Source organism: Artibeus jamaicensis, unplaced genomic scaffold, assembly GCF_021234435.1.
Source record: "Artibeus jamaicensis isolate MK-2021 breed Jamaican fruit bat unplaced genomic scaffold, CSHL_Jam_final scaffold_847, whole genome shotgun sequence".
Lineage (NCBI taxonomy): Eukaryota > Metazoa > Chordata > Mammalia > Chiroptera > Phyllostomidae > Artibeus > Artibeus jamaicensis.
The window spans coordinates 20,412,084-20,435,126 of record NW_026522057.1 but is presented as its reverse complement, the minus strand read 5'-3'; the positions used below and the strand labels follow the sequence as shown (position 1 = coordinate 20,435,126).

General features: G+C 55.2%; 1 protein-coding gene across 3 annotated transcripts in view; it reads right to left on the bottom strand.

The window, feature by feature from the left end:
- The window catches only part of CAPZB (capping actin protein of muscle Z-line subunit beta), a 124,565-nt gene that overhangs the window by 15,294 nt on the left and 86,228 nt on the right, over positions 1-23,043 (bottom strand). For all 3 annotated transcript variants that reach the window (XM_053660231.1, XM_053660230.1, XM_053660232.1), the window contains exons 3-6: positions 21,884-22,005; positions 17,810-17,923; positions 1,871-2,012; positions 1,375-1,491 (exon numbers count right to left, since the gene is read on the bottom strand). In XM_053660231.1, the coding sequence (XP_053516206.1) occupies positions 1,375-1,491; positions 1,871-2,012; positions 17,810-17,923; positions 21,884-22,005 (495 nt within the window). The remainder of the gene's footprint in view (positions 1-1,374; positions 1,492-1,870; positions 2,013-17,809; positions 17,924-21,883; positions 22,006-23,043) is intronic.

Below are 23,043 nucleotides of genomic sequence, written 5' to 3'. Positions count from 1 at the left end.
GTGGACCCTCAGGGGCCATGGGACAAAGATGGGGGACAGGTGCCAGTGGGTGGCTGCATGCGCAGGCAGTGCCAGCCGAAGCCACCCTGGGCACATTTTGGAGGACAGGCTCTGCTCCAGCTGCCATTCTGCACAGAGGCTGAAATAAAAGGGGTGAGCCATCTCCCAAAGCAGCAAGTGCCTCATGCAGGGAGGACTGCGGGAGGCATCCTGTCGGGTGGGATGTGACCGCTGAGCTCTTCCAATGCCGAGACCCTGAGACTCAGGCAGCCTTTGGATTGCTCTGGCCAAATGTACTCAATTCTCCTTTACGAGGTGAAGGACAGCTCTGAGCTCTGAAAGGCGCCCTGCTGGGGCCTGCACTGAGGCACTCAGCGAGCGTCACTCAGGGTGTCACTCAGCTCCATCCTCAGTCTGATGCTGGGCAGGGGCGCACGCGCGCAGAGCCGAGCAGAGAGCAGGCTGGCCATCTCGCCTGTCAGTTACTGGTCCCTTCCAGGCACCTGCATGGGGAGGCCAGTAAACTGGCTGAGATGCTTAAAGCAGGCACGCCTTTGGAATGCCTTTAAGCTTTTATTTCAGCCTTTACTCTCCTTTGGGGGGACCTGGCTACTGTCCCCTGCAGCCTGTTGCAAACTGTCTGGGTTGACCCTCTGGGTCTTCTGTCCCGCTCCACGCTGCCCAGCCCCCCTGCCCGATTCTGCCCACCAGTTCTCTCTGCAGAAAGCACCTTCCCGCCAGTGCCCTATGTCCACATCCGTCCTTCCTGCACTGTGACAAGCAGCCAGACTTTCCTCTAGCCCAGCACACCCCTTCTCCATCTACAGCACCACGGCAGCCACGTGACCCGAGTCTGGCCATGTGGTTCCTCCCCACAGTCTCAAGGACGAGATTCTGTGGCGGCCCGGTGACCATACCTGGGCCAGTGAGATGTTTCTGGGGGAGAGGAGACATATTCTGAAGGAGAAGCGTGTCCCCCAGGGGACACAGGGACACAGGGTCCCAGCAGCACGCTCCACGTCCCAGACCCAGCCATGCCCAATGAAGCCTGAATTTCTCGGTCATGCGAGCTGACTCGTTTCAATTTTCTACTTAAGTCAGAGTTTTACATCTGTCACTTGCAACCACGAGTCCTAATACATACTCTAAGTCACAACCGGAAGTTAAATCATTCTGGCATGTTATCAGCGGTCCGTCCTAAACATCACAGGAGCATTTTAATGCAAACACCCAAAGAGAAAACCTCCCGTGACTGAATCCTGGGACTCACTGTGGGGAGTTCCTGTCAGGAACAGACGCTGGCCCAGGACCCCTCGGTTGGGACAACTGCCCACTCATCCCCACAGTCGGCTCTGTGGGCACTGGCAACTCTACCTGTCTGGTAAGGCTGCCTCCGAGGTTCATGGTACCAGAGCCGGATTTGTTGGTTTGCAGCCACAGCATCACCGTGGAGGTCAGCTTGTAATGGGCAGTGCGACCACTGGACTTCTCCTGGGGGACGAGACAGGGGTCAGAACCTTGCGCAAACCCCAAGCTGGGGAAAGCCTGAGGGGGCCCGAGTTCAGGATCACCCTAATGTGCCCCTTCCTACGACGTCACCACAATACTACCTTCCTTATAAAATCCTTAAAGGTTTTTAAAAGAACTAAATCTGCAATCATGTGGATTCAGTTCTTCTGGAACCTTTACCATCACCAACTACTGCTGCCCTGACTCATCTGCATCCAAATGGCTTTGGGGCATCTGGGGAATTGATGGGTTTAAGCACCCCAGCACCCTCTTCAAAAAGCACCTGCTGGAGAACGGGGCTGGGCAGCCCAGCGGGGCACCTGCAGCGGAGGCCCTGGGCCCGCGGCTGCTGGGGCCGTACCTGCACTTCCACCACGTGGATGGAATCCCAGCAGCCTTTGATCTTCTTTGATCCGTCTCCAGCCTTCTTGATGAGGATCACTCCCGCGAAGCCGTGATCCAGATCCCAGAGGTAGACAGACGAGACGCCGCCCTCAAAGTACCTGCAGGAAACAGGCCCGCGTGCCCATTAGACGTCAAGTCCGTCAAATTACAGACCTCAGCTCAGGTGCCAGGGGCTGTCATTTGGCACAGAGCCACCTATGTGTCTGTCTGGAGCCAGGGACCCTTCCCGCAATGGTTCCAGGGTTGACCCTCACACGTGTCCTGAATACCCGTTGGTCAGAAATGGGGGTGCTGCCTTCTTTGGGGGTCACAGAAAAAACACGGCCTAGGAGCCCTCAAGATGAACCTGAGCCTTGCTCTGCCGTGTACTCCAGGCTGCGCGGCCTTTGGGAAATTTATCGAACTTCTCTGGGCTTCAGATTCCTCCCAGATAAAGGACCCAGCAGAGTGTGTGACCTGACAGACACGCAGCGGGGTAATAATTACTGTGGAGTCCTCACTGCTGCTCAATATTCCTGTTTTGTGATGGCTACTTTACAGGCGCGATGAGGAGAAAAAAGCGGAGCAACCAGCACTCCACTCCCACCCAGAACCCTCCAGAGCCTGGGCTCACCCAGGCTTCCGCGGTTTTCCTGCTGCAACCCCCTAGCCAGGAACAAGGAGCTCAGCTTGGGATGGATGGAGCTCCCTCCTCAGGCCGGAGCCAACAGAAAAAAATTCCCAATGAAGATCAAAGGCCCCAGGGAAGGAGAAGGCCAGAGGAGGGAAGGAAATCGGGCCGGACGCCCACATCCACGGGACCCGAGTCGATGGCTGCGGCACCGCAAATTCCCCTGACGACCAGCTGAAGCTGGAAGCATCTCATCTGGTTGCTGGAACATTGTTTTTTAAAGATTTTATCTATTTATTTTTAGGAAGGGGAAAGGAGGGAGAGAATCATCAATGTGTGGTGCCTCTCGTGCACCCCCTACTGGGGACCTGGCTGGCAATCCTGGTGTGTGCCCTGACTGGGAATCGAACTAGGGACCCTTTGGTTCGCAGCTCGCACTCAATCCACTGAGCCACACCAGCCAGGATGGCTAGCACATTCTTTACTCGAAAGACTGTGGCCTCTCTGACCCCAATTAAGCCCCGCTCAATGAATGGTGCAGCAGGTACACTCTAGGACCAGCCAGCAGTGTGAGCTCAGGTGGGAAATAGTGAGCAAGCAGTGCGGCTGCGGTGAGTGTGGGGCTCAGCCCCAGCCCTCCGGTGCCCAGCTGCACTCACGCGCTCACCCTCCCAACAACCACCTCCAAAGGGCCAGCAGGCAGCACCCGTGCGAGCTGGGCCTTAGGACTGATACAGGAAGGGAAATGCCTGACCGGAGATTACTAGTGATTTTAATAAAAACAAAAACAAGAACCAAGAGTAAACACATCTATGACTTGGAGCTCAATAAAGTTGTTATACAGTTAACATGTACATGGTAAATGTGGGTGAAGAAACACGAAAACTTTGTCCTTTTTTGTGAGAAGGTTAGGATGTGATGAACGGCATTGGGACAGTGAGACCAGGGAGGCAGCGGCCCTTCCCCAGGAATGAGCACCGGCCGCCTGGGCGCTGTAGGCTCCATCACTGCTGGCCTGTCGGCAGCGGAGGGTCCCCACCGTGGTCGCTACCCTCGCCCTCCCCACGAGGATTCCTCAGGCAGCCTGGGGCCCGCCCACTGCCACTGCCACCAACACGTCCCGTCCCCACTGCTCCATCCCAGCGCCATTCACTGTGATTACGCTGTCAGATGCAATTCACAACTCTGCCACTTCCAGCAAGTCACGCAGAGGCAGGTGAGGGCAGGCCTGCCAGGGCTCCACAGGAGATGCCGGCCCCGGGCTAACTGCGGCCAACGATGGAGGTGGGGAAAGGGTTTGGCTCCGGACCAGCATCAGTGTAGGGCTGCGAGGGGAACAGGCCCACCTGTGGGGGCCCAGGGCTCAGGGCCATCCCAGGTGACTGCCAGGAAATCAGCCAAAGCAGGGTAACTTGGGGGGCCCCTCTCAGGAAGGTTCTTTCTCTTGTTCCAAATCTCTCTTCAGCACGGCCCCTCCCCTCTCCCCCACGATCCCTGAGCAGAGAGCGCTGCACACACAGGCCGACCTGGAAGGCTCCTGGGATGCGCGGAGCCCGAGTGCTCAGGTGAGCTCGCAGCAGGGAGGCTCCAGGAGGCCTTCTGACTGTGTGTCCTGGATGTGAGCAGCTCCCTGCGCTCAGAGTTCACTGGGAGGCGCCCTGACACTGACGAGGGAGGAGCGGAGCAGCCCACGGCAGACCTGTGCACCCGTCCTGTTGGTGCAGATGGCTGGGTTCTCCCACCCGGTCCTCCCTCTCAGTCTGCTTGTGGGGCGGGCGGCCTCACATCAAAAGGGAAAGTAACGACAACTTGAAAAGACCGTGGCCTTTCCTGTGCTGGCACGGACATGCCGATCGCTCCCCTTTCCACTGGCCATCCTGGAAGGCAGGCTTAAAGCCCAGTGGGCATTTTGTCCTTCCACCTCCCTCCTCCCACAGCTTGGGGCCCCAACTCGCTGTCCCTCCCCAGACCGGAGAGTGGTGGTGTCCTCGTCCAAGGCTGGCCGCCCTGTGTGTTGAAACACTGGGGAAAACGGGCCAGGCTGTCCTGGAAGGGAGCCAGGAGAGATCGTGGTGGCCGGGCAGCCCTAGTCGATGACACCTGGTGACCAGTTTGAAAGCGCCAGGTGGCCTGCAGTTGACCCCCCCGGTGGTCCCATCCCTCAGACTTGTCTTCTTTTGGAAAACAAAACAGCAGCATGAATGTTTTATAAGGTGGAACCGCCCATTTCCAGTCCGACGTCCGTCCCTCCTACGGCCTGGCTCCTGCACTGGGCAGCTTCTTCTTGGCTTGCTCGGCTTCCTTGTGGGCCACACTGACTGGGCCCAAAGTTTCAAAATGCTGGGTTCAGAGGAGGTAAAAATGCAACCCCAACCCTGACCCCCATGTGGGTTTTTATTCCCCCAAACTAAAAAAATGTATTGCAAGAGCACTATTAAAAAAGGAAATTTAAAAATTAGCCCACAGGACCATATAACAACTTAACCCATAAATCTGATTTTTCCAAACTCCCTTCCAGACTTTGTCCAGATGCATGATTTTTTGTGTAACTATACGCCCAGCGATGGCACTGCCTTGAAGTCGGCTTCTCTCACTCGACAAAGAACCGTCAGCACTTTTCCACGTGGGTTCCGTAATTGTTTCTAATAGCGGGGACAGGACTCCACTGGGCAGTGTCCTAACTTACAGTTGATCTGACTTTCAATGAAGAAGCGGCGGCGGCAGAGTCGGAGGCGGTGCTGTGGAGCTCACCATCACTCCACTTCCCGGGGGGCATCCCTCCAGAGGTGAGGGACGTGCGGAGCCCCAACACCACCACGACTCAGGAACAGACCTGTACTCCACCTGCCAAGAGCAATCTCGAGGGACCGGAGCGGCTGCAGGTCTCAGCCCAAGGTGCGAGGACGGAGAGAGCAGAGGGCTGGGAGATCGGGAAGAGCCTTCAGCGTCACCACGAGGACCTGCCTTTGGACCAGCGCAGCCAGGGCTCAGCCAGCAACTACGGACACAGACGGCTCCCGCCACATGCTTTACTACTCTGCTTTGTGCATGAAGCATTAATTAAAGAGGGACATCAACTCAACCAGTTTTTGAAAACTTATTCTTACCTACTGTACTTTGATCATAATGACATGAAACAGGAAAAAAAATAATTTTTACAGGGTTCACATTTATGAGTTTTTACATAAAAGCTTTTGTGGGTATTTTAAGAATGTGCTAAAATGCTGTCTGAAACCACATACAGTCATCTGAGGAGCTGCCCGCCAGCACTAACAGCACACACATGGAAGCACTTTAACTGGCCTTTGTATATTTAATGAGTCAAATAGCATTAATATTGTTTAAATGCTAACATACTATTTCAATAAGGTGGCTCTACCGTTGCCAGCAGCTCGCTGTTGGCCTCGCACGTCCATGCCAATGAGCGATCCAATGTGGCTGGGGCTGAGAACAGGCTACAGGGGACTGACCAGGCCCCGCCCTGGGCTCAGGCCCCGCCCTGGGCCCCGCCCCCGCTCCACCGGTTCCAACCCCCGCCCTCCTCCCACAGGGCGGTGTCCGGTCAGGCGGGATGCTCAGAGAGCACCTTCACAGCGTGGGGACCCAAGCACAAGAGCCAGCCTTTCCCTTCACTAGCATCCCACACACAAGGGGAGAAGGGCGTGTGACCCATTAGCCAGACAGACAACACAGGGGCTGCTGTCAGGGAGACGGTGGAGAAGCCGCCTCGGAAAGTCTCGAGCCACGCAGCGGTGGGGCTCCTGGAAGCTCCAGAAATGTCAGGGAGAGGGGTCAGATCAACCAAGGAAAAACTGGAGCAAAACTGCTGGGGTCCACAGACAGAGAGAGTGTCAACCGAGCGACACGGGCCCTACACGCAGTGTTGGTGGCTTTCAAGTCTTTTCCCCGAGAATGTTGACGTTTCCCAAGGCAAACAGAACGGCAGGGAATTCAACAGCTGGAACTAGGACAGAGGGGCTGCTCTAGGTTGGCTTTATAAACGCCAAAAGATCTGGTCGCCAGGGGACCCTCTGTGCTGGGCAAGCCGGAAGCAAAACACAAGACCCTCAGGTGGAGCTGAGAATTTACCAGCAAAGTCAATTACAATTAAGCACCTGGTTGAGTTTATTATTCTCTGTCACCAGTTAGATTTCCTGAACTTGGACCAACTAAAAGCCTAATGTGTCAGTAATTCTTAGAGTTCTATGTTGTTTGTCCTTGAAAATCACTCTTCCGCTTTGATAATGTCAGAGTCACATGTACAGATTCTACAACCATAACTCTTCAACCACAGGACTTCTGGGGAAAGGAGAAAAAAGAGAAAAAGACATAATACTTCACACTCAAAATGACCTACTTCACAACAGAAGAAGAAAAGAAAACACGCCGGCTCCCGAAGCTTTATGCAGTGCTTGAAGCCGAGGACCGCGAGGAGCCCGGGGATGGAACTGGTTTCGGGAACGTGAGCTGCAGCTGTGCATTAGCCAATTCCCAGTCTTGGCCGACACTGGACTGACTGCAAGTGGAACAGGAAAGATGGGCTGGAACGGACTCCGAAGTTGGCCTTTAGTCCTTCTTTTCGAATCGCCTCCTGGGAGAACAGCCAGATTTGTGCTTCTAATACAGAGGTCCCCCAAAACGAGTCACGGGCCACAGCCCTCCGCAAAGGAACCAAAGCCAGAAGGACCTGCTGGGAGGTCCTTCTCAGGGTCGCTCGGTCGCAGTCTTTTAGCCACAAATGGGCCAGGCTACCTTCACAGGACTGGGCTGGGGGGCAACACGATGCCACCGGCCATGCAGAGGCACAGGCAACAGCCCCCAAACTCAGGCAAGTCAGGGAGCACATCCCCCAGGTGATGAAGTGTGAGGGGCTCTCTCCTGCAGTCACTTCATTAAATCAAGCCAAGAGGAAGGCAAGAAATATTTATTTGGTACCAATGCACCAGGGCCTGCACGAGGCAGACTCAGCACCACAGCGCAAATTCCTAACAGTTTAATCAAGGTGGATCAAAACCCTGCTTGCATGCTTCTAGTGACAAGGAACTCACTACTTTCCCAAAACAACCACTTCCCTTTTGAATAACTCAAATAGTCCTCCCTGGACCTGGGTGAAAACTACCTACTGCCTTCAGGAACCGCACAAAACAAGAACTCGGTGCCCTCTCCTCATGCAGCCCCCCTTTGAATATCTGAACATGGCTCAAATAAGCCCCAAGGTTTCTACCTTTTGACCTTCCCACCTTACGCTACTCCTTGTAAGACGTGACTTGAAGTCCCCATACCATAGCTATCCTCCTCCTCATGGGCACGAGAACAGAAACCAACACCTGACTGCAGGTGCAGCCAGCACGACTCTCACTGCGGAGGCACCTGTCCAATCTGGGACACAAGACTGAGTGCGCCTGACCGGCCACGGTGCCTCAGACACACCACCACATCCTGAGCTGGCCCTCGTCTCGAATACAGTATCTGTCTTACGTGTTGTCAGGAAACTGCCTCCCACATCCTATACGTTTAAGAACTGGGTGTACTGGACCTGAGTATACCACTCTGCACTCAAATCTGTCCCATTCAATCCACAGACAGCCTTCACCATTACAACGTATCTTCTGCCAAGGACCTCCTCTTCAAACCTCAGAATTCAAAACTTTCTAGAGAGTGCTGTTGGCTGGAGTGAGGCTTCTACAGGCAGCTGGTGGTCAACTTCTGGGGGAAGACTGACTCTCGTCTGAACACCCCTTTCCGTTAAGGAGCGGGACACAGATCGGAAATGACCATGGCCTCAATTCTGGAAGACTCGGTAGGGTGGATGAAGGAGAGATAGAGGGGATAGACATGGGCTTGTCCAAAACGCCGGAGGAAGGGTCCAGACTAAAAACTTAAATGTCAGTGCAATGAAAACAAGTGGAATCCGTCTCGTCGCCAGGGCCGAGCCTAGACACCGGCCCTCACGAGGCCCACTGCCACCACCAACCCAAGAGATCCTCACTTCCTAACCCTCTGGCCTCCGTCACGCCCGCAGTCTGTTCTGCTTCTAAGATCTCACTGCAGAGTAGCAGCAAGAGCTGTGACAAATGGTCAGGAGGGACACTCTTCACTGTAACGACACTCGGTCAGGACAACAGCGAGGAAGTCTCACGAGCACTCGTTCAGTCAGAAACTGCCAGGCCGATGGCTGACTGTGGCAGAGACGGGGAGAGCACCTGCAGCCCAGAGGCGGAGCCCCAAGACAAAACCTGTGTGTTTTCTCCCAGTCTAAAAAAGAAAACAACCCCCCCAGCTACTAGCAGTAGTTTGCTTTGTCTGATCATCCTTAATGTCCTTATAACACAAAAGGCACCTGGTACCCACAGGTGGGAACAATTCAATTCCCCTCCAGGAAAGAAGAAAAACCTCCAATTTGCTTGGAGACGCATCCGACACCTGGCTGCCTTCCCCGCAGTGCAGGCCAGTGGTCCTTCGGCTCTGGCTCCAAACGGGCCCCTGTCCGAAGAAGCTAAGTGCACCTCCTGTCCAACAGGAGGGTGTGGGTGCTGCCTGACGGGTGCAGCCTCTGGAAAGCCCACAGAATATGGCAGAGGGCCCACCAGCCAGGAGGGGCTGGGACACGTGGGTCCTCCCCCCACCTCATGGATGCACCAGAAAGAGCACCGGCGATAGCAGCCGGAGGTCCCGGCTAAGGAGCACACAGGGCACACAGCCATGCTCACATCCACATGGTCTTCCTCCCAGGGCTGAGAGGGCAGATCTTCCCCCCTCTCCTCCTAACCTTGGCGTGTTCTGAACTGTCCAGGCAGCGAGGTTCTGCCTGCTCTGTGAACACAGCCCCACACCCACCGCCCAGGGGGCTGGAGCTGGCTCCGCACCAGATGGAGACAGGTCAACACTTGGCCATGGGCTGGCCGGGTCCAGCTCTGTTGTGGAAAGCTGATCGCCCTCTCCACCACAGCCTGTGCAGTATGTCCTAGTCTGTCCAAGGACCCAGGACAGGTATTCTGCCCCAATTCCTTGCAGGACACACAGGTGCATCCCTCCCTGAGCACACATACCAATGGGCTTAGGCAAGTGCGACTTTAATGCCAGTAGCACTTAGAAGTCCACATCTGGACCGCGGCTGCTGTGCTTTACGGTCTCTCTTTCCAAGGCTTCCCCACTCCGTCCGCCGCCCCCAAACCTGAAGAGAAATACTGAAGGCCTATTTGGAAACAATGGTGCTGCAGCAAGGGCTGCCAATCTGGCTCTGGGGTCTGCCCAAACTGTCTGTGCTCAGAGCCACCATGACCACCTTCGGCCTCTCTGCACTGCCTATGAAAGCACTGCCATTCCCGCTTAGCCCCCAGCTCATGCGAGTGCGGACATCGAGGCCTTCTGGAAGTCCAAAGCCAAGTGCTGCCATTTCTGAAAACCCATTCTGGATCAGGGGCTTTGCATACATTACAATTGAGAACAGTGACACTTGGAGAGAGGAAAGGGATGCACCCAAGTCACCGAGCCTGGAAGTGGACAGCTGGGGCTGGGCCCAGGGTGTGGCTGGCCCCGCGTGGCTCTGGCCCAGCCTGCGAGGTTGAGTTTAAGTGAGTTAAACACACACAGGCAACCAGACCACTGTACGCAATGCTGCCTCCGGCGGAGGAGAGGCTCAAAGAAGGAACAGAGGAGTGGCCAACAATCGTCCCTTGGGGCATGGCACTAAGTACCTGGCACTGGGAATTCTGAAAAGCAGGGTTCCCCACCTCGGTGAGGTGGCTGAGACCTGTGGCTGGACTCCAGAAGACCACCCATCCTGGACACTTCTACAAAGCAGCTCCCCCCAAGACAGGATCTGCCCACAGCCTGGGAGCACAGGGTCCCTGGCAGGAGCTTGGCCACCAGAGGGAGCTGGTCCTTGCTTCCAGATGGCGTCTTCACCCAGCACGTGGACTGCACAACCCAAAGCATGACCGTTTCCACCCGGCTGAAGGAGCCCAGGAACTCTGGGGGAACCAGGGTCCCGACGCTGACTCGGGGATCGTGTTTGGAGCAAACCTGCCTTCTTCACAGTCCTGCTTTCCACTTAACCTTCTTTCAGCAGACAGAATCGAACAGTGCATGCCAAGGCAACCAGACCCTGCACCGCGGTCTTAGGGTGCCATATGGAGGGGACCTGCAGTGGACACTCCCTCACTGAACACCCCCTCTGCCCCTAAGACAGGCACCGGTACCTTTGCAAGAGAGGCTCAGAAAGCTTACTTACCTGACCCAAGTCAGTCAGTCAGTCAGCAAGTAAAAGCAGAACAGAGAACCAAGTCCAAATTTCTTTCAAAGCCCAAATCCTCCCCATTCTGCACTCTGACCTGGACAGTGTGGGGCATCACAGATTTCAGAGGGGGTGCCTGCACCTCCTGCTGGGCACTCCCACCCACCATCAGTCACCTGCTTCCCAGATCCTGTGACTTTCGTCTCTTCAGAAGATTGTGCGCTGCCTTCTACAATCCCCGCCAGAGCGGAAACAGCGAAGTCCCCAGGCCCAACGTTCCCGTCCAAGGAAGGCACAGCCCTCGGGGCCCAAGCCCAAGGCTGGGGGAGGCAGCTGGACACATGGAGTTTTAGGCACCCAGAAAAACAAGGCAATGGACTTTCTGTCACACGCAAATATGGATGCCCCTGTCCTCCCTGGGCCAGTGTAGCTCAAATGCCAAACGAAACAGGGATGGACAATGGAAGGAAGGAGTGGAAACAGCCCCACTCTAACGTGGCCCCAGGAAGGGGAGAGGAGGCAGTGGCCGGGGGGAGCTCATCTCCTAGGTACCCGGCTACTTCCAGGAAAGCCCGTGGGCTCCCGGGACTTGCACATGGTGCCAGCCTTGTCTCCTTCTGTAAACTTCTTCCAGACAAGAAGGGCTGATTAGAAAAGCTAATTAAAGCCTTTGAAGATTATCGCAGACCTAAAGCAAAGAAGAACACAACACGCCTTCCCGCCCCTCGACTCTCCTCCCCCAGCTCTGGCCTTCATTTAAGCTCTGATTTCAATCAATTGCACACCCACTAAAATTAACTTATAAGGCCAATAAATTGCAACCGCATGTTTGAAGGTATTATCTGCTGCAAGCCAAGAGCCCAGGCCTGCAGAGTGCGGGGCAAGATGTCTGGCACACATGGGAGTCATCATCGTGGGGGAAAGCGGTGCCAGCCCCTCAGCCAGAACATCTGGTCTCGGCACAGCCCGGGCCGCCAGCGGCAACAGTGAGACGTGAAAGCCAGAGCATGAGGGCTCCCCACTTCTCTGGGAACTTGAAAAATCACAGCACTGATCTTGGGGTTCACGGCAGACGAATGGTGCCTCACACCACATGAGAGATGTTTCTCTGGCAGCTGCAAGTGCCTACCCCTGGCCAGTAGCTCAGACGGTTTGAGTGCTGTCCCGATGCACCAAGGCTGCAGGTTCGATCTCTGGCCAGGGCACATACAGAGCAACCAGTAAATGTATAAACAAACAGAAAAACAAACCCACATTTCTCTCTAAAAAATTAATTAAGGAATGAAGGAAGATTCGGGTCATGTGATGAGGTTCTATAACTGACAGGCTTTCCTAGGCTTGGACCTAAAAAAGCAGAGTCAACTCTGCTGGGAGAGAAGTGACCCCACGAGCCCCCCGCCCCCGGAGCCTGCCCTTCCAGCGACCCCCCCAGTGCTGTGTCCCAATGGCACTCCCTGGACTGAGCGGGGCCTGTGAGCCAGAGGTGGAGAACCACCCGGGGCTTGGCAGAGAAGAATGAGAGTGGTCTGGACGTTGGGGACCAACATGGGGGGGTTGTGGGGGAGGAAACTGATGAAATTCAAAATGACTTCTGAGTAGGTAATGAGTTCACCCAGCCCCAGCAGAACACGCCTGTCCTCAGCAAATGTATTTTAATCTAAAAACGGGGGGCGAGGAGAGTGTCTGTCACCCTGGCTGCTGTGGCTCAGCGGATCAGGCACCGGCCTGTTAACCAAAGGGTTGCCAGTTCAATTCCCAGTCAGGGCACATGCCTGGATTGTTTAAGACTTGTCCACAGCCTGGGGTGCACGAGAGGCAACTGACTGATATATCTCTCTCACACATCAGTGTTTCTCTCCCTCCTTCTCCCTCCCTTCCCCTCTCTCTAAAAGTAAATAACTTTTTAAAAACAACAGTGTTGTCTGGGTCACAGGAACAGTTCCCTGACAGTTCCCTGACTGGGGGAAGTTACCACCATGGCTCTTCCTGCCACTAATGGCAAACTAGAAACTGGTAAGTGTGTGTGGGGGGAGTGAGGGGCGAGGGGCAAGTATGTAGCAGAGCTCCGAGCAATAGGGTCAACAAAAGGAACTGGCGGCTGGCTTCAAAGGGATCGTGCCGGACACACAGCTCTGTCCCTACTCGCCTCTTGCCCCCCCTCCCCGGGAGGAGTCACACCCCCGCCTGCTGGCACATTTACTGCATCACGGAGAAATGCCGAGTGCAGGCAGGGGAGAGGGGACGCCACACCCCAACAGCATTACAAGCCGGAAGGCCTGCTAGTCAATCAGCTCCCGCGCCCAGATCATACCAACTCCATGTGCTGGCAATTAATTCTAATTCCCTGCAAAGTCAAAGCCCTCACAGGCCCGGGAGCAAGGCCTCCTCTCGGGATGCTCGCGGGAGAGGAGCCTCTGGCGGGGAGAGTGCCCCCCCCCCCCCGGAGAGACCTGGTGCGGCTCTAGCCTGTTTCAGCTCTGAGTGTCGGCACGTCACTGGGGTCTCCTTCCCCTCGTCTCCTTCAGGAGAATGTCAAGGGTAAGCAAGGCTGACAGACCCACAAGACACAGGGAGGCGAGGGAAGCAGGACGCCAGGTCTCCACTGCACGTGCGCGCACCCCCTGCCCGAGCTGGCGGGGCCGTGTCTGCCTGTGTACTGGGTGTTGGCAGAAGTGCCCCAGGTTCAGTTTTAAAGCACAGTGTGTGCGTGTCGGGCGGGGAGGCGGGGACAACACCGTGGAGCAGGAGAGCGCACTGCCGGCCTCCAGGACAAGGCAAGGTCCTTCCAGTGAGCGGTCCACAGAGCAGGCCGCGCTGAAGGCCCCCTATAGCACAGCACTCGCCACAAGAGGACCCTGGGCCCCAACGTGCCCAAGTCTGGCAGCGCTCGGTCACCTGAGGTGGCGAGAGGGCGAGAGGCCAGAGCACAAGCCAAACCCAGTCCTAACTGCCATTCATCAGGATCCAAGGATTCAGAAACACCTGGTCGTCGGGTCCCAATTAGCATGGGGGTCAGGCGTGCTGTCGAGAGAGGGCGGCCCTGCTCATGGCTTCTCTCACAAGACCCAGGACACAGAGCACTTCGAGGCCCCTCATGCAGCAGATCAGAGCGACCAGAGCCAGCGACCATGTGGCAGTGTCATCGGGTTGGCGGAGCGGGGGGCGGGGGGGGGGGATGTCTCCCCTCAGAGCGGCCTTCACGGAGCCCACTGGCGAACGTGAAAGGGGCACACATGGACAATTACAGCTCCACGGCTTCACCCCCTGGGCTGACGACGATCGAGTATTCCTGAGGATGGGCTGAGTCAGTCCACTGGGGAAGGGCCGGGACGAAGGATGAAAAGGAGGTGTGACCCACTGTACCTTCAGCCAGGGAACAGTCTGGTCCCTAGAAATCCCAGAGTAACCATTGGCCTGAGCTGCCGCAGGCAGAGACAAGGCCTCCCAGTCCCTGGCTGACTTCCATCTGTCCTGAAACCACGGGGAAAAGAGCTCATGCTCCAGGCCCCACCCTCAGCCACCAGCATGACCACCGACAACTCACAGCCCGGAATGGTGTGGCTCAGCACGTGCGGTCCAGCGGGGAGAACGGTCCTCACGTGGTCCCGGAAGAGCGTCCCCAGTGCACCCTGACAACACTGGGTGTGTAGACTGATGACCTGGGGTCCCCAATGACAGCTCTGACCAGCATCTCTCCAGTGGCCTGCGGCTGCTGTCACACAGGAAGAACCGAACTCCCTGTCCTCCGCCTCCAGCTGAAGCAGCACAATGACGCTGCCAGGGACAGAAGAGGACTCTCCGGGCCGGGATCCCACCACCATGAGCTGTCAGGGAACCTCAGGGCCTGTCCTGACCAGTGTAACTTCCACGGACAGACAGGGGAAGCTGTCCCGTCACCACTCTCAACCCCACCCGCAGGTCGGCTCACTTTCAAAAAAGAGTGCACGTGAAGACACACAGACATACACTCATTAAAGCTTCTAAACTGCCAGGAAAAGGGACACTGGCCTCAAAGGGGAAGCCTCCTCCGGGGTCAGGCCCACCGTGTAGTGAGATACCCCCGGGGTCACACTCACAGATTAAGGGATTACTCCGAGGATTTTTTTAAATGACAATAGGGAAATACTCCGGACACCAGGCAATCAAGCTCCCACAGAGGCACACACCGAGAGTGACCCTGTGTCTTTATACAGGCAGTTCCCCTCTTATGACCCTTGACTTTATGCTTCTGCGAAAGCGGTATGCACATTCAGTAGAAACCAAACTCGGAAGCTGGACCTTTTCCCAGACTAGCAGTGTGTGCTGTGTAAGACTCTCCTGCAATGCTGGACTGCAACCCCGAGTGCCCACTCAGCTCTGTGATCATGGGGGTGAACAACCAACACTCGACAGCGTACTGAGTGGCCGGCATTTTCCGGATAATGTATTTGTATTTTTATATCCCATCGTGTCTACGAAACGCCCGCCTGCGTCTCCTGCTTCTGCTAAGAAGACGGCTGCTGCTTCGAGATGAAACTCAGCTGCCCAACCGCAGGCACACGTCTGTGGCAGGCTAGGCTACGCGGGACGCGCAGCCGGTGTATTAAATGCACTTTCACCCTAGTATGACCCCATTGTGAAGTGAGGGGCATCGTGTACAGGAACCAGCAAGGTGGGAGGGGTAAAGAAAGGGAGGAAAAGTCAAAGATGAAACCGGGCGCCTCCCCAGGTCTGGCTTTGAAGGACAGCACAAAGCAACACTTCTGCATCACCCTGTTCAGGAAATCACAGCCTAAACATCCACACTGGTAAGAAGCCAGAAGAGCCGCCTGCACGAGCAGCCCTCTGCCTGGACCACTTCTTCCCACCAGGGCACGGCCGCCCCCTCTGAACATCAGACCTCGGCTCGACATCACCTCCTGCACAGGCCTTTCTCCACTGCTCTCCTTACGGCAGTGAGTCACTCCCCATCCTGTCGCCCGCTGTGGCACTTGGTCACATTGTTTGCCTTTCCTTGGTGATGTGCCGTTCAGGCAGGACTTTGGTCAGCGGGGCTGAAGGCCGCAACCCTGGTCCTCAGCAAGCACCTGGCTCATGGCAAACCCTCAAGTGTCAGCCGAGTAAATGAATACTCTGTGGCCTCTGGAGTTGGATAAGGATGGCTCAGTAGCCCGGGTCCACCCCTTGCTGGCTGCGTGAACATGGGCAAGCTCCTTCACCTCTCTGATCCCATTAACTCATCTGTAAAACAGGGAGAATCCTCTCTCACGGGCCACTGGGAAGATCAAATGAGATCAAGACTGGGAGACAGTTAACACTGTGTTTGCACAGTCCCCGGCTGGTAACTGCTCTTCTCATCACTGCTACTTTATTATCAAATCATCACTATAATACAAAACTGATCCCACTTGGAAATTCTTAATTGCTGGACTGGCTTCTTGCCAAATGGCTGGGTAAAAGAAGAAGTAAAAACAACTACAAATAAACCGTGAGATGGCAATGAGTCAACTTCTCAGCATCTGGCGAAGGAGCTATTCTACAACAGAACAGAGTTCTAGATGTAAGAGCTTTTTAAACTGGGAAATCGAGTTTAGCTGAGAAAACCAATAATTTGTGGAAACCAGGCAAATACAAATTTAAATCCTAGCTTTTCACCTCTACTTCCTGTGGCCTAGTCTGAATCATTTAGCTTCTCGGAGCCACAGTCTCCTCATCTGTAAAACAGGGACAAGATAACATGGATGAAATACCAGCATGTGACAGAGAACACTGGTTACGAAGCAGTGCACTTGGGGTGAAGGACATGCTGGCGGCCATGTGGTCACGGCTCGCGCTTCTGAACATCACTCATCTGCTTAAATGTCTGTGTATCGGAGTGAAATGCCACTTTTCCTCCTGGCCCAACTTCTAAAAGAAATTCTTCATTAGATGCATTGGATGGAGCCTGCTATGAAGTGGAAACCCACCCCACTGCCCGGCCTAGTGCGGACCTGAGCTCACGCCAGGGGAACGCCGACGGCACCGGCCGGCAGTTCCGACGCTGCTTCCTTTCCGGTTCCGGCCTGCATCCCACTCAGGGCGCAGACTACATACCAACTGAGGGCCAAAGGCCACCCACCTTCTGCTCAAGAGGTAGTTTTTACACTTTTAAAGGGAAATATAAAACAAAATAGAGAAGGAAAAAAAGCAGACGATATGTAATAGTGACTTACAGGCCTGCAAAGCCTGAACTTTTTACTGTCTGCCTTTTTAGAGAAGAGCCTGCCACCCCCCAGCCCCCACCCCCGAGAGGGCCGAGTTCGTGCTGAGGTGGCGCTGGGTGTCTCACAAGTTCGCAGTACTATCGGTACAGAACTTAACCTACACCGAGAGTCTGTTAATTAAAAGGGAACACTGCAGAGGATGGCCTCTTCTGGAGCTTTCCCTTGCAAGGACGGTTAAGTGGCCACTCTTTTTGGTGGTGTGATGGGAGGCAGGCCTGGACAGGGGCAGAAAGAAGAGGTAAGTGTCCAATCCGAGCCCGCAAAACCACTTCCCGAGGAGCAGCCCAGGGGCCAACAGCACGTCCACTCATGCTGCGCTAAGGGCTCAGCCGTCCTGCCCTGCTGACGGGTCTGGAAGCCGAGGCCCCCGAGCACCGGAGACCTGGGTCAGACACGTGGTGCAGCAAAGAAGGGAGGGGACTTTGGAGACAGACAGACTTGAGTTTGATTCCTGGCTCTGCCCCCGCCCTTGGACAAACACCTTTATCTGAGCCTTAGTTCAGTCATTTGAACACGGGGGACTCCCTCGGCTGTCATGTTTGTGAGGGTGAGATGACGTGCAGGAAATGCCTGGCACCATGTCTTACACGCAGCAGGTGCTGTCCCAGTGGTACTTGCTGTCACCAGGCACCACGCACGGAGCAGCGCACAGGCAAACCCCATTGGAAAACCAGCGCCCAGCACCTACTCTAGGCAAGCCAGGTAACAGGCTCAAGAGAGCCTCACCGGCCTGGCCCTGACTCAGTCACAATGGGTTTACTCATCAAACCCACAGGAGCTGACGTGCACAGGGAGCGAGGGACTCACAGGTCTCGGTACTGGTCAAAGGCATTGTTGGCTTCCACCTCCAGCTTTCTCAGCCGAGCAGAGGGCATGGCCCCGTCTTCCAAGGGAGGGTCGTACTTGTTACTCCATGGTGACCTGGAGGGGGGAAAGGGGAAGTGGTAACATTATCATTTTGGGGAGACATAGCCTGTGACCCATGAGCCTAAGCCCCAGCTGTCTGAAACTTCAGACACAAAGCCACTACCCACAGCAAAGATTTTTCCAGGCCCTGGCAACAAACCCGGCTTCCCTGAGGTTTGCAGAGTGAGGGCTCTGCAAAGAGAGTCTGCAAAGCTGGCAGACTTGGGTGTCTGCTACCCAAAGGGCTGTTACGAGGAGCAAAGGAGGAGAAATATCAGAAGTGCTGAGACCAGAGCCTGGCATCCAGTGCACGTCCAACAAATGTAACTTCTCTTTCTTACCCTTTTTCTAACTGCCCTTTCTTTTTTACCCTTGGACTGATAGACACCTCTCTCTCTTCCTTGACCGCTGGCAGCTCTGGAGAAACTTTCACTCCAAAGGCCTTCCAACACGAGTAAGGAGTAGGAAGAGAGCTGACATTACGTAAGTGGGCAAGAGACTCGCCCCCCCCCCCAGGACACAGATTCCACACAGGGAATCTGAGCAATCGGGATCTCCGTGTGGACAGAGCACAGCCTTCCCAACACCAAGGGCCGTGCGCACACGAGGACTGCTGAGTAATGAGAACCGGCCCCCGCTTTGCCAGCCCCAGGACTCGCCTCGTTTCTTACAGTGCATTTTGCCACATCAGGAAAGCACTGAATCGCCAAGAGTACTGGGAAGGGGGCTATAAGGGCAATATCTACTCATTAAATCCTGTAGGTGGCGTTCACAGAGCTGGGGGTTCACAGAAGGAAAAAGAATTAAAAAGGTGAGAGGCATGGAAAGGAGAAGACAGTGTGAAACTCAGACAAAGCCCTTTACACTCTCGGGCGTAAACACCTCCATGTGCCCGCTGTACCCAAGACACAGCACCTTTCCCGTTTCTCCTACGACAAGAAACCCCACACCACTGAGGACTCAAAAGAACCTTTCGACGTGGAGTGGGTGTAAGGAAGAAGGCACCACTGTCTTCTGAATCCCAGTCTTAACAAATTCTGTGCACAAACACCTTTCTTCTTGGTAGTGGGTGCCACACCAGGCACCTAAGTCAGCAAGTTGAGAAGACCTGCCCTTTCCGAGGGCGGGCAGCTGTGTCCAGTTCGTCCTTCCGAACTGTGCTGAGGGAACTTTCTGCAGCGACAGAGATGCCCTGTGACTGCGCTGTCCAAATGCAGCCACGAGCGCCATGTGGCTACTGAGGACCTGTGGCAAGTGCCACCTGAGGACTGAACTTTTCATTTAATCTCACTCGAACCGATTTCAGTTCAGCCAGCCAACTCCAGAACCTAAGCTCTGACAAGGCAAGTCTTCCGTTCTCCGCTGTGTGCTCAGCATTTAGAACAGAGCCCGACACCCAACCCCACACTTATTCCGAAAAGTGTTGTTCGAAGAATAAATCAGTTCTCGAACACCATCCCCCGAAGCAGAGGTAACCACCCTCACGCCCTTGAGCCCTGTCCCCTCCCGCCCACATAGATGCTGATTCTTACCATATCCCCACCCTTCTCCTGCCCTGCACTACGAGAAAACTGAGAAGGGGGCCTGGGCTGTTGCCTTCACACCCAAGCTGGTAGCACCGAGGTTGTGTGCAGTAAGGGCCGGTGGCTCACAGCACGGAGGGGGAAGAAAGGACCCACGGGAACACTGTCTGCGGTGGTCCTGCAAACCGGCAGAGACGGGGCAACTTTCTACCCTGCCTGCCGAGGCGTCTCCCCAAACCCAGAGACAAAAGACGCAGCTGCAGAGTGTGGCCGCCTCTATCTGCACACTCGGCCTGGCACTGCCACTCTCCGGTGGGAGTGGAGAGCTGTCTGGGCACAAGAATCCGAACCCCCACCCCCGACACGCTGAGTCTCCCTGTAACACTCAGGCTCCGACCTTTGCTGCCCAGGTAAACGGCATCGCCTTCCTGTGGGCCTGGAAGACCCGCCCTGGCTGGCTTTCACTTGAAGGCGACCTGATTAGACACCAGAGCCCATCTCTCCTGCAGACTGGGGGTCTGGAATTTTCAAGAAGCCTGTAACTCACATTTCTCCTGGCTCACAGACGACAGCATTTCAAGCCGTTAGCCCCGGAGCCAGGGTAATTGTAGCTGGGGGGAAAATCATAACATTCTCCAGAATATTCTTGGTGGAAGGGGCACTCAGAGCACATTTAAGAGCTTAAATGGAGGCCATTTGAAAAAAGACAGATGGACAGGAACACTTAGATTTCAAAAGTCAGGCCTTTCATTTCCCTCGGAGAATGCTTTTTGTTTCAGCTAACAGGTTTCAAACGGTGCTGCTGGCAACAGTCACACCATAAGGATCTTATTTGAGCAAACGATCAAACAGCTAGGATGTAAGCGTGTGGGGAGAATCGGAAGACCTAGAAGCTCTACACAGAGAAGAGGACAAAGGGAGGAAAAGCCCCGACACCCCAGGGTCCTCTTCGGCTGCGGTCCCCTGGGCCCCGCCGCAGTGCCCGAGGGATGAAGGTGGGAGCTGGCAGGCCTACCTGGATGGGAGGCCGGTATCAAGACCTCAGGGTGGCCCAGCCTTGGTGTGGACCTGGAAACGACCCCAGCCCTCCGCAGGCTGCTGGGGAGTAGCTGCCTTACAGGGCAAGCTGGAGTTGTCAGGTGGCGAAGGGAACCACAGTGATCTCGGTTAAGCAAGACTCAGCTCAAGGTCACCTCTTCGGGAAGCCTCCCCTGAACCCTGCTCCTGGCAAGGCTGCTTGTCCTTAGGAGATGTGCACCCCGGGGTCCATGGGACCACTTGGCACCTCGTGACCTCTCTCTCTGGAAGGGCTGGCCCCCCCACTTCCTAGGAGGCCCCCCGGTGAGGACAGGACCTGGACCTGAGCTCACAGCCTGTGCCGTGATTGGCCCTCAAGGCTGAGCCTGCCTGCCTCGGGGCTCTCTCACCACCTTTACACTGGGGACCCCCACAGGGGCACCTCCCTCTCCACCCAGACCTCAAGACTCGTCACAGAATGCTGGACACCTCCACTCTCACCTAATGGGCACCTCAACCTTAAAGTGCCCCCAAACCAGCAACTCCGAGAGTCTTCCTCACCTCAATAAACAGTGACCCTGACCTGCCAGATGCTCAGGCCCAAGTCCCCCAATGGGAGACTTGTCAAAGTCCCCATTGCTATGGAGAGCAGTGCTGGTTTGAGGCCCAGGTTGGCTGACTTCAGATAGTATTGCCTACTCCATTTCTCTGACCCTGACCCCACTGCCACTCCCCCCAAAAAGCACTATGCTGAAGCTTCAAAACTCAGCCTAGGTTCTGCAGGCCCCAAATAAACCTAAAGCAGACTGGGTCCCCCCCCACCACCACCATTCTTCAAGGCACTGACTATAGCAATCCATCACAGAAATACTAGGCTGGTTTATGATTCTTAATTTTTTAACAGGAAGAACTCCTAGACACCCTTAAAAACCCAGCTCAGACATCACCTCCCACAGGAAGTCCTCCTAGACTCAACCATGGTCTCCTCTACGCTACCCTCAAATCCTACATAAGCTTAGCACCGGCTGCATGACACACACCGTACAATTATCAGCTGCTGGGTGCATCTCTGATTCTAGATCAGTGATCACCCAGGGGAGGGACTGATGTCACCTTAGTTATTTACTGCCCTCAGCATGGCAATGGAAGAGAGAAAGGAGAGTTGCCTATCTGTCTCACAAAGTCCCATTCAAATGCCCCTTAAGCCACACAAGCCCTCCTGTGCTCAGGGTCCATAGTCTGTACCTTGTCCTTTGCAGGACTTAATAAATAATGAAACTGCTCACTGTTTTGCAATAGCTTTTGTTCATGCTAAACCTCCGTGCTCACTGGAGGCACCCCACAGCACCTGTTGGCTGACTGCACGGAAGGGGAGAAGCAGAACAAGGACAAATGTGAACTGGCTGACGGGCTGCCAGCCTGCCCAGGCGCTCACCTATACGAGTCCCCGTCTCTGTTGTAATCACACAACAGGTAATCCTTTCCCACCACCTTGTCTCTGGCGATTTTCAGCGGCTGGTCAACAGAAGACAGGAGATCTTCACATAGACTGGGGACCTGGCAGAGAGAAAGGAAAAGGCAGACATGGGTTAAAACAACACATCAGACCCAGGCTGGCTAACGGCAACCGCAGCCAGATCGTGGTCAGCACATTTAACATCTGGCCCTTGGTACCCTGCCAGAATCATGGGCCTGTTCTTTTCTTTGCCCCATGTGTCTGACACCAACTGGGTCCCTCTATAAAGAAGCCTGTTCTTGAATTACAGCAGAGCGTGATTTCCAGTCCAGCCATCCTTCCGAACCTGTGTGCAGTTTTACTCACCTGGTCGCCAGGGTGGTCTAGTACATTTAAGCACGTGCATGCTTGGTATTGGTCTCTGGTGGGCAGAGTACAAGCTCAAGTCCCGAGAAGAAGGTAAACACTTTAAATACACGGGAACCCACTGAACTCTGAGAATGATAACCCGCCTGTGGCGGAGAACTCCCACAGGCTCCCATGCTGGGTGGAGTTTCCACTACTTTCCAGGCCTCTGGCCAAGCATTACCAGGTTGACTTGTACAGTCAACCTTACTTGCTGCAAAGAAAGGGCCACGCCAGCATCCCCAGCTGGAGCTCCAGTGGGTTTCTACCAGGCTGACCTGCCCAGGGCCACCTCAGTGAGGAGGAGGGCTCCGTGGGCTCAGGGCCCGCGTTGCTCCATGTGACGCGAGGCTTTGCTGGTGACCAGGCTGCTGGCCTCTTCTTCCCAACTCGAACAGCACTTTCCACCAAAATATTCCAGGAGGGGATGGCAGCACTTTCAGGGATGGATTCCTGCAGGCTTGAGTCACTGCCGCGCTGTATTTTCAATGTGCGGGCTTACTCATTCCATGGGCCTGGGTTTATGGAGGCCCCACCAGATCGTTTACCAGGCCAGGGGCTGCCAAGAGCACCAACAATCTTTCCAAATGGAAAAGTTAAATCACGAGGCAAGGACACCCAGAAGAGCAGCTCAGCGGAGGGGCTGACGGCTACAGCGGTGCCCGTGTTCCTCCAGAAGACCCTTTCCACCACCGGAAAGACGGGGACAGAGAACACACCCCCACCTCAGAGAC